The sequence below is a fragment of the Homalodisca vitripennis genome, chromosome 2 (genome assembly GCF_021130785.1).
Source record: "Homalodisca vitripennis isolate AUS2020 chromosome 2, UT_GWSS_2.1, whole genome shotgun sequence".
Taxonomy (NCBI): domain Eukaryota; kingdom Metazoa; phylum Arthropoda; class Insecta; order Hemiptera; family Cicadellidae; genus Homalodisca; species Homalodisca vitripennis.
This window is the reverse complement of record NC_060208.1, coordinates 119,119,175-119,136,878: the sequence shown is the minus strand read 5'-3', so window position 1 is coordinate 119,136,878 and position 17,704 is coordinate 119,119,175. Positions and strand designations below refer to the sequence as shown.

General features: G+C 32.6%; 1 protein-coding gene across 1 annotated transcript in view; it reads left to right on the top strand.

The window, feature by feature from the left end:
* LOC124354655 (thrombospondin type-1 domain-containing protein 4-like) overlaps nt 1-17,367 on the top strand; it is a 533,801-nt gene extending 516,434 nt beyond the window's left edge. Inside the window, exons 6-14 of the mRNA XM_046805280.1 lie at nt 6,126-6,330; nt 7,323-7,489; nt 7,967-8,096; nt 10,077-10,131; nt 10,235-10,404; nt 12,272-12,401; nt 15,380-15,611; nt 15,867-16,038; nt 17,231-17,367. Of these exons, the coding sequence (XP_046661236.1) occupies nt 6,126-6,330; nt 7,323-7,489; nt 7,967-8,096; nt 10,077-10,131; nt 10,235-10,404; nt 12,272-12,401; nt 15,380-15,611; nt 15,867-15,926 (1,149 nt within the window). The 3' untranslated portion in view covers nt 15,927-16,038; nt 17,231-17,367. The remainder of the gene's footprint in view (nt 1-6,125; nt 6,331-7,322; nt 7,490-7,966; nt 8,097-10,076; nt 10,132-10,234; nt 10,405-12,271; nt 12,402-15,379; nt 15,612-15,866; nt 16,039-17,230) is intronic.
* Nucleotides 17,368-17,704: the final 337 nt, after the last annotated feature.

Here is a 17,704-nt window from a genome sequence, read left to right as displayed (position 1 = left end):
TGGAAATGTGAACCGGACAAGGAACAAGGGACTCTGGACTGTGACCGTCTTCTTTCCACCGGTGTCATGTTAAATACAAATTATTAGTAATGTCCCAGTGCGGCAGAGGTGCAGCACACCTGTACAGGAAATCTCTGGAAAGCTGGTCAGCATTTGAGTGTGATTTTTATAATTCTTTACGATCACTTCACTGTGGAGGCGGTTTCTAAATGGAATGGGCCGTTTATATTAAAACGTCCGGGTAGAAATCAAAACGCGTTTTATAATAAATTGACTAACATGTATTTCCTCTGTGTCTGTAACAGCAACAAAACTAAGAGTGTTATATCAATTTTTGGATTCAATTCTAAGTCTCTATAATAATAATAAAAAACGTGACTTTTAAGAAGTAAAAAGCTTGTTGTAACACTCAACGTGTAAATGATTTAATGTACGACGAACACGTAAATTTAACGAAATAAAAAACATTTGGGCTTCAAATAAGTTATGTTTTAATAAACATTCGCGCAGCATTTACATTTAATTGGCATTAATTATTTGGTGTAAACTGAGGAACAAATAGAAAGACGGTGGTCACACGGTCTAAGGCTTTAGGTATTCTGTCGGAGTTACAGGGGGCGCAGGTTCAAATCCTGGATGTGTCAGGAGAACTTTTTATCAATACTGTCGCCTCTGCCTCTTGAATCTAATTTTTAGAGTTCCGTCCAGATCCAATAAATCTTTGGGAAAAGCTTTGGGATATTTCGCTTCGCAGGTCTGAGCCGCTGAAGTGAATCGAGCGAATCAAGCAAACATAAAGTTGTGTACGGTAATAGTCGCACTACGCCCAGCTTGATGAAAGAGGACACAAACGATGCCTCTGTCCAGAACCAAGAGCCCTGCACATGCACACATGTCACACGCACTATGGAAGGTGAAAGACCTGTTACCTAGGACACCTGAGGAAGAGAGTGGATTTCAAACCTCAAAAAGTAGTGTTCTGTTATTGTATCATGTAACGATGGCAAATATCCGAAATCCTATCATCCCCTCAAGTCATCCATCAATGATGAACTTTAAGCAAAGAACTATTCTTATGATATTTCCAGGGATTGAATTCTCTAAAAAAAATCAGAAACAGTAAACATTTTGCAAAATGCTTGAATGGCGAGAAATTTACAGGTCGGTTATGCCGGAAGGAATATTAAGGCTTTGTGTGTTAAATAAGAGCTTTGTGGAAATGAATTCTTTTCATAATTCTATCTTGTTTTTTAAATACAATATTATTAATTATATTCGTAACACAATACTTATCAACACATTGATTTATTATTGGAAATGTGGTGAAAATGTGTGTAAAAATACTTTGTCTAAATATAAATGTAATATTATAATATTTTTAATTGCTCTATTCATTCTAAAAACTATCTAATTAGGCATGTCAAAGTACTGTAGTACTTGTAATTTTTTAATTTTAATACTTTAAATATATACTGCAAAGATTGTTTTTTTTATGTACACAGTGGCGCAAGCATGTATTAATACACACTCTACACTATTTTTTTGGAATTTAAAATTAATACAAATCCAGTTGTGGTTGAAAACCCATCTACATTTTATGTACACAAAACAATGGGATATTAATATGACACTACTTTGTTATAGAAAACTGCTTTACTATCTGATCTTTAATAGTTTTATTCTTATTTATTTTCCAAAAATAATACAAAAATTAATAACTGTGAAGAAGACGACCTATACACACATCAGTTTGCTTATATCTAATTATTATTATTAATAACATATCGTTGGCTGGGCATTAGAGGAGGCTATCAATCAAGGGGCAGAACAAATTAAATTTTTGTCTGTCTATCTCTCTGTATGTCCGCACGATATCTCGAAAATGGACTAACCTATACAGTAGACTTTAAATTAAGAATGAAGCTTTATTTATAGGCAACACTGAGTTTGATGATGGTGAATATCAATCAATGAGATCTAGCTAAGCGTTAGCGAATATTTTAACATTAGTATTATGGGTAACTATGATAACAGCGATTAAATATTTGAATAAATAAATTTGTAAACAACCTCAGTACAATCTTTAGAGACTTTAACTAGTGATATATTAATACAAGTAGCCTAACAATCCACAACCTCATTTTATGGTGACTTGGTGTGTAGACTTCGATTATTTAAACACTGATATGAAACCTAATTTAATAAACAAAAATATTAATATATTTTATGGCAAAATATCACGAGAAAGATTTCACCTGTAGACGTTAAAGTTTGCATGAAACTTTATTTCTGCATAGAAAAGAATGAGTTCTATGAAGGTCAAGGACTACTCATGGAATTTGGCTGATCGCCATTGAATCACTCAGTAGGCTGACACAATTTCTCTTTTGTTTGCCAGGGGACTTAATGGTTGTTTTCTGTATTATTGTCTGTTCTTCTATCTTTCAATAATGGAATGAGCTATAGATAAGAAATTTCGCGTTGAACTTCAGCGAAGCCTGTTAAGCGACACGTGGTGTGGCCTTGCATAGTTATAGACGTATGCACAGTAGATTAAATGCTGGAACTGGAAAAAAGACTACATTACCTCTCTAAAAAGGGTGCGAATTGTCAGTAAATCCTCTTTAATCAGCAACATCAGTTAGCAATCCCTGCTGCCATTAGAGGCCAACGTTTTTTGTACAAATTTACAAATAGAATTCACGCTCATTAATTAAACTTTGCAATGTCATCTAATAGTAGTGACAAATAATCCATTAACTGGATACTACCAGGAAGCATTATGCTTTAATTGGAATTGTTCATAATATAACTGATTTCAAATATATTGTGTTTCATCACAATATGAATTGGAATCTCTATTCGGTTGGGGACTAGTTGTACAACTAGTAAATTGGTCTGGTTGTTCTTCGGTCATAAGCATGTAGTTTATTTGCTTTCTTTGTCAAAAGCGTTTACACGTCGTCTTCTCATTAAGGATGAGATAAATTAAACTATTGTTTATATTGTGTAGAGTTGCCATTTTAACTGCATTTTAAATAGTGGAATCAATTTTCATTTAGTGTTTTTACCAAATTTTTGTTACAATCTTTTAAGACAATCAATATATAAAACGATATTTTTTATCATTCCATGAGGTGAGGTAGACATTTGAATCATATTTTAGATCCATCTTATAATAATTAGTTAAAAATAAACACATTTAGAGATAAGGCTACGAATTTTTACAATATATACTTAAAAGAAGATATTTTATTATTATTATACTTATCATTTTCGTATATTATGTATTATTAGTATTTTAATGAAATCGTTTTAATACCGGTAAATATAGTTTAAACTGGTTTTCATATATTACTAATAGCATTCGCTCCCTAACGTTGTAGCTCATGTAATACTGGAAAACTCACTTTTTTAACTTCGGCCGTTTTTAGCTGGGAGTAAATTTCTTACTCTGGATACCAGTAATTCCTTATGTTATTAATTTTTTCTATTCATTTTCAGAAAGGTTATGTTAAAAGGCTACCTATGCCTTTGAAATATAAAAACTATCCCTTCTAAAAATTTATTGTACAACATGTATTATATATATATATATATATATATATATATATATATATATATATATATATATATATTTATTTATTTATTTATTTATTTATTTATTTATTTATTTACTTGTAAATTTCATATGTAAATAATATTTTTAAACTCGATCACGTATCGCTTTCATGCCGTGTCGGCAGATGATTTTAAACTGTAAATTTTAAACTTGTTTTTCTTTAGATCAAATTTAATAAAATTTTAAGTATGCTTTTAATTTTGTTGCTAATACACGACAGAACTTCATACGCGAGATAGCTTTGGCGATCACGTTACAAGAGTGTATGACCGAGTAAAATAAATCTCCACCTGTAAAAGTACAGAAGCAATGTTTTGCCCAGCTTCCCACAAGATAATGTTAATCCGGCACATGATACGTTTAATCTGCTTTGCTGTAAACTCTGCGCTAGCGCTGCTGCCTGCTGCCTTGATTCACTGGTAGCGGTTCACTCCATGTCACCAGTCTTAATGTTACTGTTACTGGGTTTATGCTAGACAAGAAATTTATTTTATTTTCAATGGGTATAATTGTTATTTTTCAAAAAATAATAAATAACATTGCAGTTTAAAAATGTTTGTAAAAACTCGATGTACACTATTCTCAGTATTCTTATTTGTACGTCTTCGACCTTGGCTCTAGAATATATTGTATTCATAAAGTGTGTGATTTTAATCCATCATAGCATATAATTTAAGTTGTTTATTATTAAAAGAAAGATATATGGTTAATTTTACTTTGATAAGTAAGTTCTTGAATCAAAAAGTTCTTAAATTGGAGTTGTATATTCTTATGAAATGGCTCATAAATAAAATATTAAAACCACAACCGAATTTGGAATTTAAATTTTGTTAAACATTATTCATAAATCTAAAAAAATGCGTTAAAAAATATCACCATTACAAAATTGCACGCTTATTACTTATGATTATACAATGCAATATCTGTATGGATTTATAGTATATGATTGGTGTTATTGTTTCGTACGTTAATATAGCACTCTAAACAAAATTTGACACAAGATTACTCGTATTTTTAAAATTCAAGAGGATTTAAATCTGAAAAAATTTAAGTTTTGTGAGAGAAGAGATACTTATTTGCCTGGCGGTTTGGAGAAATAATAACAGTGTATACCATATAGATATACAAAACGTATTATTTATCAAATATAAATTATATTTGTATTCGAAATGTAATCAGAATTAGTCTATTGTAATGGATTTTTATGGAGGTTTCCATTGCATTTATCCATTGTTGAATTTAAATATTTTATGACTTGTTAAACACTTGTTAGAGAGATGAAGCCTGCGCAATTCTATTACACATCTAATGTATTGGACATAATGAAAATTCAATCAAAATCTGTTACCTTCCCATCAATAATAGGCTTCGTTAACACTTAGCCAAATCATATGGATGGACATGCACAATCATCAAAATTGATATTGCGTATTCATCAAAATTTAGAAGTATATGATTGGCTTGTAGCCTATATTTGAGAATAGCTCAATTCGTTCTCGAGATGCCTACGAAACAGATAGACGGAATATTTATATCCCCTTGAATAACAGACTTCGCGAATTCTCAGTCAATAATAGAGAAAGGATTACAGGTTTTAATTTTAGTCAAAAAATAACCATCCAATAACGTAGTCATTTTAACGGGTAACGTAAACGGGTAAACCAATTGTGAAGCGCCTTCAGTTAGTTTTAGGCACTAAATATGAAGACCTGCAGCTAAAATAGTAAGAAGTTAAATCCAGGCGTTCGTACAAAAACTTCTTTATCCGACCAGTATTTTTTATAAGCCGTACTATACTAACGGCACATGTTTGTAACCCTTCCTACGTACATTTTCTTTTTAGCTCCTGTAATCGAGACGGTTTTGGATAAAATTTGTCAGTTGCATGATGTTTGTTTCTACTTCAAACTTCAGTTTTCTGCATGAACAAATTGTTCTGTTCAATAATAAACAAATTTTCAAACAGTACATTTATGAATACTACATTACAAAATTAACCATAACAGTAATTTTAAGAAACACACGACCGTAATGACACTATAACACCTGCATTAAATACCTTTATATTAAATGAAACTAACTTTTTATAGGCTAGTAGTAAAATTTTATATTTTATTGTTAATCCACTTTACATAAATTTTCCAAACAACAATTCTTTTTTATAGCATTTTAATACTTAGTATCAGTTAATATACGTTTCAGTTTTTATCACAAATTGACCAAGAAAATGATGCTATGCAGCTGAGTCAGTTTAGTAATCCTGAGATAAAATAACTTATAGATCAACTATTTGGGTTTCCTCATTTTTCAAGATGATGCTGCAACAAGAATTTGCATTTCTTTGGCCAGAAGCATCTCCACACTCTATAACAGTAGTAAACTTATGGAGATATGAGAAACATTTGGAAACCTTACAATTTGTAAGAAAGGGTTACGCATGGAACTGCCCTAACATAATCTTTTAAAATGATTTTTTTTAAATTAGACCACTGGTCTGTTACAGCACGTTGGATGTGATGGGGTGGTCGGCTCAGACCAGAGGTACGACAGTTGTGGAGTCTGTGGGGGAAACAACTCCACCTGTCGTGTTGTCTCAGGACTGTTCACCAGACCCCAACTTCCTGTAGGGTACAACCTCATCACCCAGATCCCCAGTGCAGCTTGCAACCTCTCCATCACGGAACTCAAGCAGAGCAGAAACTATTTGGGTGAGTGTATCTTTTGGTCAGCTATTCTGGATTTCTCACTAAGATAACTCTAAAATACATAATCAAGTGGAAAATGCATTAAACCAAATTTGAAGTGGTTAATAACCATATATAAATTTCATTGTCACTTCACATTCACAGATCAACCAACATTATTAGCATTAATATATTTGGCTTTGGTCAGTTGGTGTTCATATTAACCTCAAGGTATACCAAAAAAAACCCTTTTGCTCCTCTAACTAATAAAATATGTTTTTAAATTGAATTAAAAACTACTGTTAAATTCTTAAGATACTCCAGAAAAAAGTAAATAGAGCCTTCATTCTTTATGTTCTAGTAAAAATTTTAAAAATCAATACTAATTCATAACTATAACTTGAATCTCCTTCTCAAGTCATGAACTTTGCAATGGTGTTAACAGGTAACCAATCAAGTACAGCAACCTGGTGTTGGTCCACAACATGGGCAGGGATAGAATTTATTACAAATTTTTATCAAGAATGATAATCAAACCTATATCAGTATTTAAAAGCATTTAATTGACATGATGTTGGTACAATTGATATTTAGGTGAAAGGACATACATTAGTTGCAACTAACTAACCAGAGATCTTATAAGAATAGATATTATTAATTGAATCATTTTCATTCTTTAAAAAATTCTATAGGAATGCTAAAAGTTTGGGTACAATATCATTATTGATAGATCAACCCAAAGTTTAATATTTTGGGTGGGTTCTTCAAATGAATCAATTGAAGACTGTAATCTTATTAGAATAAACCACTTTCTGTTAACCTTAATATTTTTTATGCTATAAATTATTGCCAGAAAATTGGGTGCATCTGGAAGTACTTTTCCTCCTCTTTCACTACAATTTCATATTGAACTAAACAATGTGCTTTTACGTGAGAGATTTTCTTGAAGATTCTGATTTCCATTGAGTTCTCCAAAATCAGGATAAATACTGAAGCCAATGATGTTGCTATTGCAGCTCTCAGGAAGACCGATGGCACATTCATCCTGAATGGCAACTGGGCCATCAACTGGTCCGGGGAATTCGAAGCCCTTGGTACGAAGTTCTCTTACCATCGAGAAGACGACAACACAGCAGAATCTATCTCCTCCCCTGGTCCCTTGGCTGAACCTTTGGATTTGATGGTGAGTATGGTGCGAGGGATCATTTAAGTAAGAATTAATTTAATTTTTGAAATTATATTTTGTTATATACAACTGTTTTGTTATAAACTTTGACTTTGATGTGTCCATCACCTGTGTTCAATCATTTTGCTTTTTTACATGCTCAACCTTAAGTTTTAGGATTTTTACACATGAAGAAGATGGCATATACCAGATCTTGAAACATTGTGTTTCTGTTGTTGTAAAACGTGACAATGATAAGTTATTTTAATCCTCGTCTGTCTTTGATGAAGTTTGTTACTGTATCATATTCTGAACAGTAGCAAAACTCCAGAATATATCCACCACTACTGTTGAGTAAAATTCCACAATATATTAGCTACAGAAGGAAATAATATGGCATTTAGTTTTCAGAACATTCTGATGTCAGATAAGACGCTATGCTAGTTGGTGTGATATCTACCATTTACTTATGTCTCTCTTAATTGTGGTCAACAGGTGATCTATCAACAGCCCAACCCTGGTATCAAGTACCAGTACCAATTACCAGTGATGTCATCTCCATCTCAGCAACCAGCTCCAGGAGTGTATCGAGCCAAGGATCTCTCTTCTCTACTCAGGCAAGCAGGTCAGTCACATGTCTTTTTCAGTGTAAGACCATCATTATACTTGGTTGCTGCTTAAAGCTTTTTGGAGTTGTTGAATTAAAGTAATTTATCCTCAATGTTCTATAGTTCTAAAAATTGAAAATACAAGGTAAAATATTATAAGGCAGAATAAGAACTTTGGATTCTTTGAATCATATTTTGGAAGAATGTCTAAATCCTAATTTGCACATTGTTCAAATACACAATTATCAGATTTTTAACATGTTTAAAGGTTGGAAGCATTAGGAATACTTCAAATACTTTGTTTGTAAAGAGTCCATTGTACTGGTGGCCATCTTGATTTTAATCACATAATAACAATAACGCAGCTATGGTGGGAAAGGTTGATTCATTGCGAATGTTGAGTTTAGCTCCAGTTCACCTTCCTCTTAAGTGCAGTATTTGAAATCTGATGCTGTTGCAGACTTGACTCCTGAAATCGAAAGTCATGTTCATCTGAAGTGATACAAAAACAGTTGTGTAGAAGACTTGGTTGTTCCACCTTGTTTTGGGATTGTCATCATAGTGCACTCAATTGTGCACCTGATGAGACATTCCCTAGATGAGTACCTCTTCTCCTAGATTGCATTAATTTTTATAGTCCGGGTGTCTCTGATGTTGAAATGATATGGGAGGTTTCGTTTGAGCTTCTACGTTCTTTGTCACCGACTGTTTTTGGATCCCTTCAGATGAAAATAACTTCAGATTTCAGAAGTCAAGTCTGTGACAGCGTCAGATTTCAGATGCGGCACGTAAGATGAAGGTGAACTGGAGCTAAACTCAACATTCGCATAATAATATTAAACCTCTACACTCTTCATTGTTTACTGTTGATTGAAGACTTATGGGAAATGTCTCATTTTAAAGATATGTTTAACACTATGTATAACATTATATTTTATGTATGTTTTTAATAACAACTTCAAAATATAAATAATATGCATATAAACCATTACCAAACAACCATAAACCAAACAATTTAACAAAATAAAATTAATACTAAATAAAATGATTTAACAAAAATGTCTGTAGTCACTGTTGGAAATATTAAGCAACTAGCTGTTCCCCGCGGTTTCGCACGCTTTTTGTAAGCTTTGCTCGTGTATGAGCACTTCTGGTTCAAGTGAATTACATTGTCAACGCCGATGTAGAGTTTACCTTGTTGACACTATCAAGAAAATCTGCCAAAAGTGTACTGTATGTTTATAGCCATTGTACACGTACATGCACTTATTATTAAGTGGTCTAACATTCAAGCTATAAGGCCAAACAGAAATTCATTTGAAAGACAAATATCCATAAACACTTAGCGCCTTCACAAAGTGTGTGGTTATTATACACAACTATCTCATAATTGTAGTTTACAATGTGCAGGCGCTTTGATAACTTATATATTTTGCAGCGCCTCCTGGTGGTGAGTTACATCAATGGGCATAGCATATAAACCTTCTACATGGAAAAATACATATACAGTACATACAAATTTTCATAATGATCGGTCAAATAGTTTCTGAGTCTATAAAGAACAAACACACAAACATTCATATATATATATATATATATATATATATATATATATATAATGGTAGCACATTCACCCGGCAAGTGAGAGATCCGGGTTCGACTCCCGGCGGAGCAAGTACTTTTTGTGATTCAATGTTTATTGAAATTATATATATATATATAGATTGGAGTGAGCTGCATTCATATTACTGTATACCGTACTTGAAACATAACTTATGTTATACAATACATATCATATAGGCTATACATATTAACAAGTTTGAAGTGGCTTACACAACACAATATGTTACGTAACAGGCTTCGCTGAGGACACATACAATATTTTACTACCTGCTATTTTACATGTTATAATGGTGTATGATACAATTAGTTTTGTTTAAATATTTATTATATTCGAAAAGAAATGTTTTATTGTATTTTTCCATTGTCCGTTTCAGACTCACCCTCTCCACCAGAAGAAAGAGCACAAAGAGATAAAGCAGCTGAGCCCAGGTTTGTTATTATAAATTCTTCATATTGAGAAATGAACAAGTACAAAATATATATGAAAGCTGCCTGATTATACACTAAAATATCTCTGTTTTCTTTTTTCCAGGCACAGTGGAAAAGCTTTCCCCTATGGAAACAGTGTTTTTGGTTCAGATCTCCAAGGGTACTCAGGGGACGAGGCACCCAAGCCGAAACCGAAAGGGGGGAAAGGGAAGAAACGGAAATTCTCCTGGAAAATCACTGGATTTACGGAGTGTTCGAAGTCCTGTGGTGGAGGTTTGTTCATACCAAGATTCAGCTTTTTTTTAAATTTTCACTCAATTCAATGTCTCATGAAGATAACACACATCAAAGTTTTTCCAGTCACACCATGTAGAAACATTGCTAACACAATACAACTGATTTTAAATTTCAACTTCACTACCAAAACTGATGTTTCCATAGCTGAAAATGGTTCTCCACAGTAAGACTGTAATATTTCAAGAATTAACTGTGGTAACAATGTTCCTACAAGCCTTAGAAGTAAGAATGTAACATATTTGCATTTTTATTTAAAATTTTGAATATAATCCAAATACAGGGTGTCCCATGAAGAAACGGAGGAACTGTCAGGACTTGTTCTTACGGTGAAAATAATGAAAAAAGTTCTTCGTACGTTAATTAAAAATTGATTTTCTTAAAGTTTACGTATAATTTTTATTGGCTTATTTTACATCATTATCTTAAGAAATTAATTCTTGACAAGTTTTGTTAAAGAATTTTACGTGTTTGTTAGTTAATCTACTTGAAACCTAAATGAAACTTGTTTTTGGACACCGAATTTTGCGTATTTCTTTAGATATCTTAACTGCAGCTAGAGGTCTGGTACCAATTTTATTCAATTTTTCAGTTCAATTTGCATAAGTTCATATACACATAGGTCCAGAAACGCTTAGTTAGCGAGCTATACAGGGTGAAAGATTTCGCCCAGATTTCAGTGCCACCGTTAAAAGGGAGCCCTATTAAATTATTTTGGGCGTTAACCAGGACGTAAAATTTAATGTATATTATGCAAATTGAACTGAAAAATTGAATAAAATTGGTACCAGACCTCTAGCTGCAGTAATTTTTAAGATATCTGAAGAAATACGCAAAATTCGGTGTCCAAAAACAAGTTTCATTTAGGTTTCAAGTAGATTAACTTTGTTAAATGTGTAACAAACACGTAAAATTCTTTAACAAAACTTGTCAAGAATTAATTTCTTAAGATAATGATGTAAAATAAGCCAATAAAAATTATACGTAAACTTTAAGAAAATCAATTTTTAATTAAATAAATAACGTACGAAGAACTTTTTTCATTATTTTCACCGTAAGAACAAGTCCTGACAGTTTCTCCGTTTCTTCATGGGACACACTGTATATTTAAATCCAGTACATCAGGGACAACATGCCCTTCTTCAAAATAAAATTGTATTTACAAAACTATAAGTTTTATACTGCACATATTAAGTTAAACATAACTTAACATAACTATTTCAAAAAATGCATAAAAATCATAAACTATAAAAAATTTAAATATTTAGATACACATACTCTTTAACACCTTCACTGTGACACTAATCATGTACATACTTTAGGACAGCTGGTATAGTAATCAGTTGTGTCCATCACAGTAATGAGTTAAACCTTAAATGTAATCTCAAATTCAATCTCTAAATTTAATTTAATTTAATTTTTTTGCACAATTTGCATTACTTTAATATTAATAAAGATATTCACACACATAATATCATAAAAATATAGCAAAGGATGTTATAAGAATCTATTTCAAATAAATGTCAAATACCTACTTGAAAATTTGTACATTCAGATTTCAGTTTATTCTCTAATTGGCCATTGTGTTTTTGTTTATATTTAAAATTGTAAAGCAATATTAATTATATAATTTTTGTGTAGAAGTAATTTTTTGAAAATGTAGAAATAACCAGGAGTAAGATGAGCCCAGAACCTGTCAAAGCTGTTTACATCCCTGTTTCTGCCTACGGTTTTACCACCAAAGAAATGCAATATTTGCAATGCAATGCAAAGACTGGTGCAATATTTTAGCCATATTTCATGTTTCCCCATACGCTTCGACTCTAAGTTATAATTGTTTCTACAGGTATCCAGACAGCTGTTGTAGTATGTATAAGAGATAAAACGCAACTGAGAGTTCCCGAGAAGAGGTGTGCTTCCTTGGAGAAACCTTCGCCACAAGCAATGCGATGTAATCTCAAGCCCTGCGTGGCCGAGTGAGTATTATTACTAAGTTAAGAGCACAAGAATAATACTAATTTACTGGATACGAGCAAGAGTGTTACAGCACTGCACATTTAAAGTTGAAGGGTTGTGTTTCTTTTCTTTTTCACGACAAAATTTATATTACTTAAAATTGTTTGACTAAATTTATAAGTATTCTTTGTATTATTGGCTTGATTGAGTGGAGATATTTGGTGGATTCAGGACTTCTGTGGGCGGTTGGCTTGATACAACTGATAGGGCATGTGTGACAACCCGACTAGTAATTTGAGAGGCATCATGCTTTTGTCAGCTTTTATTCTGGCAAGGCATTTCTTTAACCCGGTCTGACTGGATGTAGAGGCATTTTGCCAGTAAAAAGGACTCTTCGATTTCTGATGGGAGAATATTGGTGATGCAGTTAATAGTCTTTTGGTTTTTTACCTCACCAATCTTACTTTATTTATCTAGTTCAAATGGTTATGATGCCCATTATTTACCGGTTGGAGATTGAATTCCCATCGGGTAGCACACCAACAATAACAACAGGTTTGTTTTTTTTAATTCTACATTGGAGATATTTTTATCAGATTGGACATCCTAAGTCTTCCCATTTCAAAACTTATTGTACCACATTTTTTATTCTGTCTACTACAAAAGTAATAAAACATAAGAAAAATTTCAACTATATTGACTACATACAAATTAATTTGGACTTTATACTCATTCTCTATTTGAAAGAGCACAAAATTAAATGTACCTATTTAAAAATAAACTTGAAATAGTGATATTCACATTTAAGAAATGTAGACTATTTAATTTCATCATATAAAAACATTGTAGCATTTTTTTGTGTTTCAAAGTTTTGAAAGCTCTGAATACAAATTTAAAGTAATCTAGCTTTTACTTTCATTCTCTAATATTAACAATTTTTTTTAATCCTTGTGAATGAATAGAAATGCCTTTTTTATTCACTGAGAATTTTTTTTATTTACATGAACATTGCCAATTTACTTTGAAACTATTGGACTCATGGACTTGAGTTTTAATACATAGTTCTACTGGTTACAATGTACCCCCTCTCCTAAACCAACTATACCTATTAAACCCCTTTCCTAAATTCTTTGTGAAAGTGGAGCCTGGCAGATCCTACACCAAATAAAACTACCAAAATATTTCACCTAACATGTAGATGTCCCTCTAAATTTTAAAAAGTTACCCAATTTGGACAAAACATTTCATGATTTTCTTCAAAATCCTCGGGAATAGTACAGCATCATAAGGATAATACATTTCCTCTCCCCCTTCACTTTCCCCTTTGTATCAACTAAAAAAAAATAAAAACTAAAAAATTATTAAGAAAACCTACATATACTATTATTAGTCTGGGAACTGAGAGCTAAGTTATAATCACACAACTTAGCTTTTCTTGAAATATGGATAGAGGAATTTTTACCGTACTATGAAAGAAATTCATAGTCAGTAGTGCTAATTTTAGTAGAGGTGAATGTTAGATTAAATGGAAGGGTATTAAAAGGGTTAAAAATATGAAATAATAACTTTTTCTTGGATAATATGTTTTCTAGTTTCATAACTTAAAACCAACTCTCAGCCACGTAAATAAATGTTAAATCAGCATCAGCTAACCATGTACAGACCCTGAAAGTGGCTAGATAACAACTTTCAGACATTTTAACTAGTTGTCTGATGATGATATAACATTTAATTGTGTTTCCGATGATTGGTTTTAAGTGTGTTAAGCTAAGAAAAATATGATTTGAGAAAAAACTGTCATCTCATATTTTTAACCTTTTGATACCCTCTCACTTTGAACTCCACAACTGGTGCATCTGATGATCAATTTCTTTATTATGGAAAATTTATGTAGTCTATTGATTTCAAGAAAAACCTGGTTGTGTGATTAGTGATCCTAAGCTCATATTGTAGTTTTGGCAAATATCTTGTATTGTGAAATGAAAACATATTCAAAGTTGAAAAACTCCTCACAGTGCAAACTTGTAAGCCCAAATCTGTATGAAATAACCATACCTGTTTATTTCTTGTATTTTTATATGTTCAATATTTGCTCTTTTAATTTGTTTGAAGAACACACAAATTTAGTTTTCCAAAACATAATGTAATAGTACTGTTTAGGGTTTTCTTAGCTCTATCACTTACCTAGCGGACAAAGAAAAGCATTCATTTCATCATAAATTTACGTTCACCTAGAAACTGTCCCATTAACTTTAAATCACAAATTTAGATTTAAATTGTAATTTAGGATAAGGATTATTTTTGCACTGGACCTCTGCATAGGTGTAAATGGAACTTCTGGTGTAAATTGAACCTCATTCAATTCTGAAGTTCTTCTTAGTGTTAATTTGATGATCTTGAATAAAAGCAGTCATTTAAAAATAAAAATAAACATTTCTACTGTTTCATACAGTTTTAAAAACCTAGTACAGTCAAAAAGGTTACATTGTCGACAACAAGTATTCATTATACATTAGTACTTTTTGTAAAGCAAAAGTTTTAGATTGTTCTTAAACGTAAATACATTACAGTTTGTTTAAATTTGGCATGAAGACCATTTTACGCTAGTTTATACCCAAATATTATAATGATCCTCCAAATAATTTTAGTGATATCTTAGATATTGACGGTTTTGCTTGTGTCTGATTCAGCTGTTGACTTTAAATTTATAAATAAAATTTCACTCATTCATTACCAAGAATGAGTTCAATGTCTAGCAAAACCTTTCCTCTGTCTGCCTAGAGACTGTAAACATTCATTTTCTGCCAAATTGTATGTTAGTTTATTATATTTTTATTATATAATATGTTGAAATATTTACATTAATTCCCTTAAGCCCTATGTTCTGCAAACCCCACAATCTCGCTTTGAAAAATATTTCCTAAATAATAATTATTTTGCTCATTAATGGAAAAAAATTGATACGTTGTGATGTTCTCAAATATATCCATTGTGTCAGGTGGGTGGGAGGTGAGTGGGGAGAGTGTTCCGTGACTTGTGGTGATGGAATGCAGATCCGAGAGATTCTGTGTCGTCAAGAAATCACCCCCACTCTCACTATGACTGTGGCCGAGGGTGCTTGTCTCACCCCACCCTCCCCACTTCTGCAGCGGACTCGAGCATGTCAGCGTCCGCCTTGCCCCGTTGTGGGTGGAAAACCGAGCCAGTGGACAGTTGGAGCTTGGAGTCAGGTACACCAGACAATCATTCATGTTTATTACCTTCCATTTATATGGCTTTGTATTCTAACTATGAAATAACGAATTATTTATTTTTATAAGATTATATATATATATATATATATAAGCATTTGCCATCTTCAAATCTTCACATTGGCCTTGTCATAGAGCATTAATAATGAAGTATTGAGTTTATTTAAAAACAACTCATGATTAAGTTATAGTGATGAGACATAATTTCTCCAACACTGATCCTCTGTCTATCAGTGCTCGGCCAAATGTGGTCAAGGAGTGCAGACAAGAAGTGTCCTCTGTCCCTTCCGGTGATTGCAACATCAACGAACGACCAGTGACCGAGACACCCTGCAACATGCCTCCCTGTCAGACTCAGAGTCACCGGCACCTCCACACCTGGCTGTACACCGAATGGTCCCAAGAGGTGAGCTCCAATTCGTTGTTGAGTTTTATCCCAAAATCTTAAAAATATTACATCCCTTGTAAAGAAATATTAAAATTGTTGTCAAATTGAGAAGAAAATCAGAGATATTTAATACCAATTACTTGTTATCATAATAGTTTTGACTTAATTTAAGATTTTCTCTACTTACAAGGTAATTTTCACTGTAACATAGGTGAAGTTTTCTGTGCCAAAGCTATCAACTATCAAAAACATATGTGCTGTACATTACCCATAACAGTAATAGCTACACTACACTACATGGTTAGTTTGTGAATGATTTAAGAAAAAGTAGTGATTAAAGTGATTGAAGTGAGACTTTTACTTACTCTAACATCTCACCAATCCACCTACTAGCAATGGCACCTGACAAGTAGAACTCTCTAGATTCTAGAACTTAACAACTTAAAGGTCTAAGCAAAACAGCATGTAACTCTTAAAAATGAGAACTCACTAAATAGGAGCTGAATTGTTTTGTAGGACGTTGCCTTATTTGTTTTCATAAAAATATAAATTGTTAAAATCATTTGCAACCCAAGTGCATCTAATTAAGTTATCACATATAGTAAAATAATGACTAACAAACAATCTTCCATGCAAAAGAGCTCTAGAATTTTTATACCTGTATTTTTTACTGATAGGTATTAACTATGCAAAACTCTACAGAAAAACAATGAACTGAAAGATCAGAAATTCATAGCTCCTTTTAGTACATCTATTTGAACAGGTTCAGGAAACCAGACTATCTACGAAAGGAATTCTTTGCTTAGTCTCAATTAGTAAATCTGTGTACATTGGTCTTTCCCAGGCAATGATGGTATTCTGAAGATTGCTTTGGTCCACGGATCTGTAAAAAATACAATAATCTTTGTTGTTATAAAAGTCCTGTGATCCAAATTATAAATCCCAAGTTTCTCTTCACTTTCGAAACAAAACTGCTTCCATGGTCAGAAAGCATGAAACAATCTTTGAATCCATGAGAACACCAAGATTCTGCACAATGTGCATCCTCTCAATCCTGGTACCTCTAATCCCATTTTTTTTAAACCATTTCTGATACCTATTTTAGTGATATTATTTTCCATTGTTATTTAATTTGAGAAATGAGTTCTGACAATTATTGTGTAAACTATCGTTGGAAAACAATAAGTAATTAGCTTTTCCTGACTGTCAGTGCTCGGAGAGTTGTGGAACAGGAGTGCAGAAGCGGAGGGTTGTGTGTTCAGCAGGCCCTAAGATGGAAGGGTTCTGCGACATCAGCATGCGGCCAGACCAGCAGAGATCCTGCTCCAGCGACAAACACTGCGGGGCTCTTTGGTTCTCTGGACCTTGGGGGCAGGTGAGGGAATAGCACTTTACACTATAAAAAAAAACATTTATTATTGGTATAAACTTTACAATTTGTCTGTGCAACATGGTTATTGTCGTAAGTGTTATCCTGAATTAATTCCAATTACACTAATAATAAAAAGAATCACATTTTTACACTCTGCCCTTTACTTTACATTCCCCATTTGCACATGTGTGTATAACTATGTGAAAGCATCAGCTATTGCTGAACTAACCAGAGAAATCTGTACTAAATTTGGCATAAGATTCATAGATAGTAAATATTCAAATACAAAGTTTTCGTTTTTTGAAATTTTAA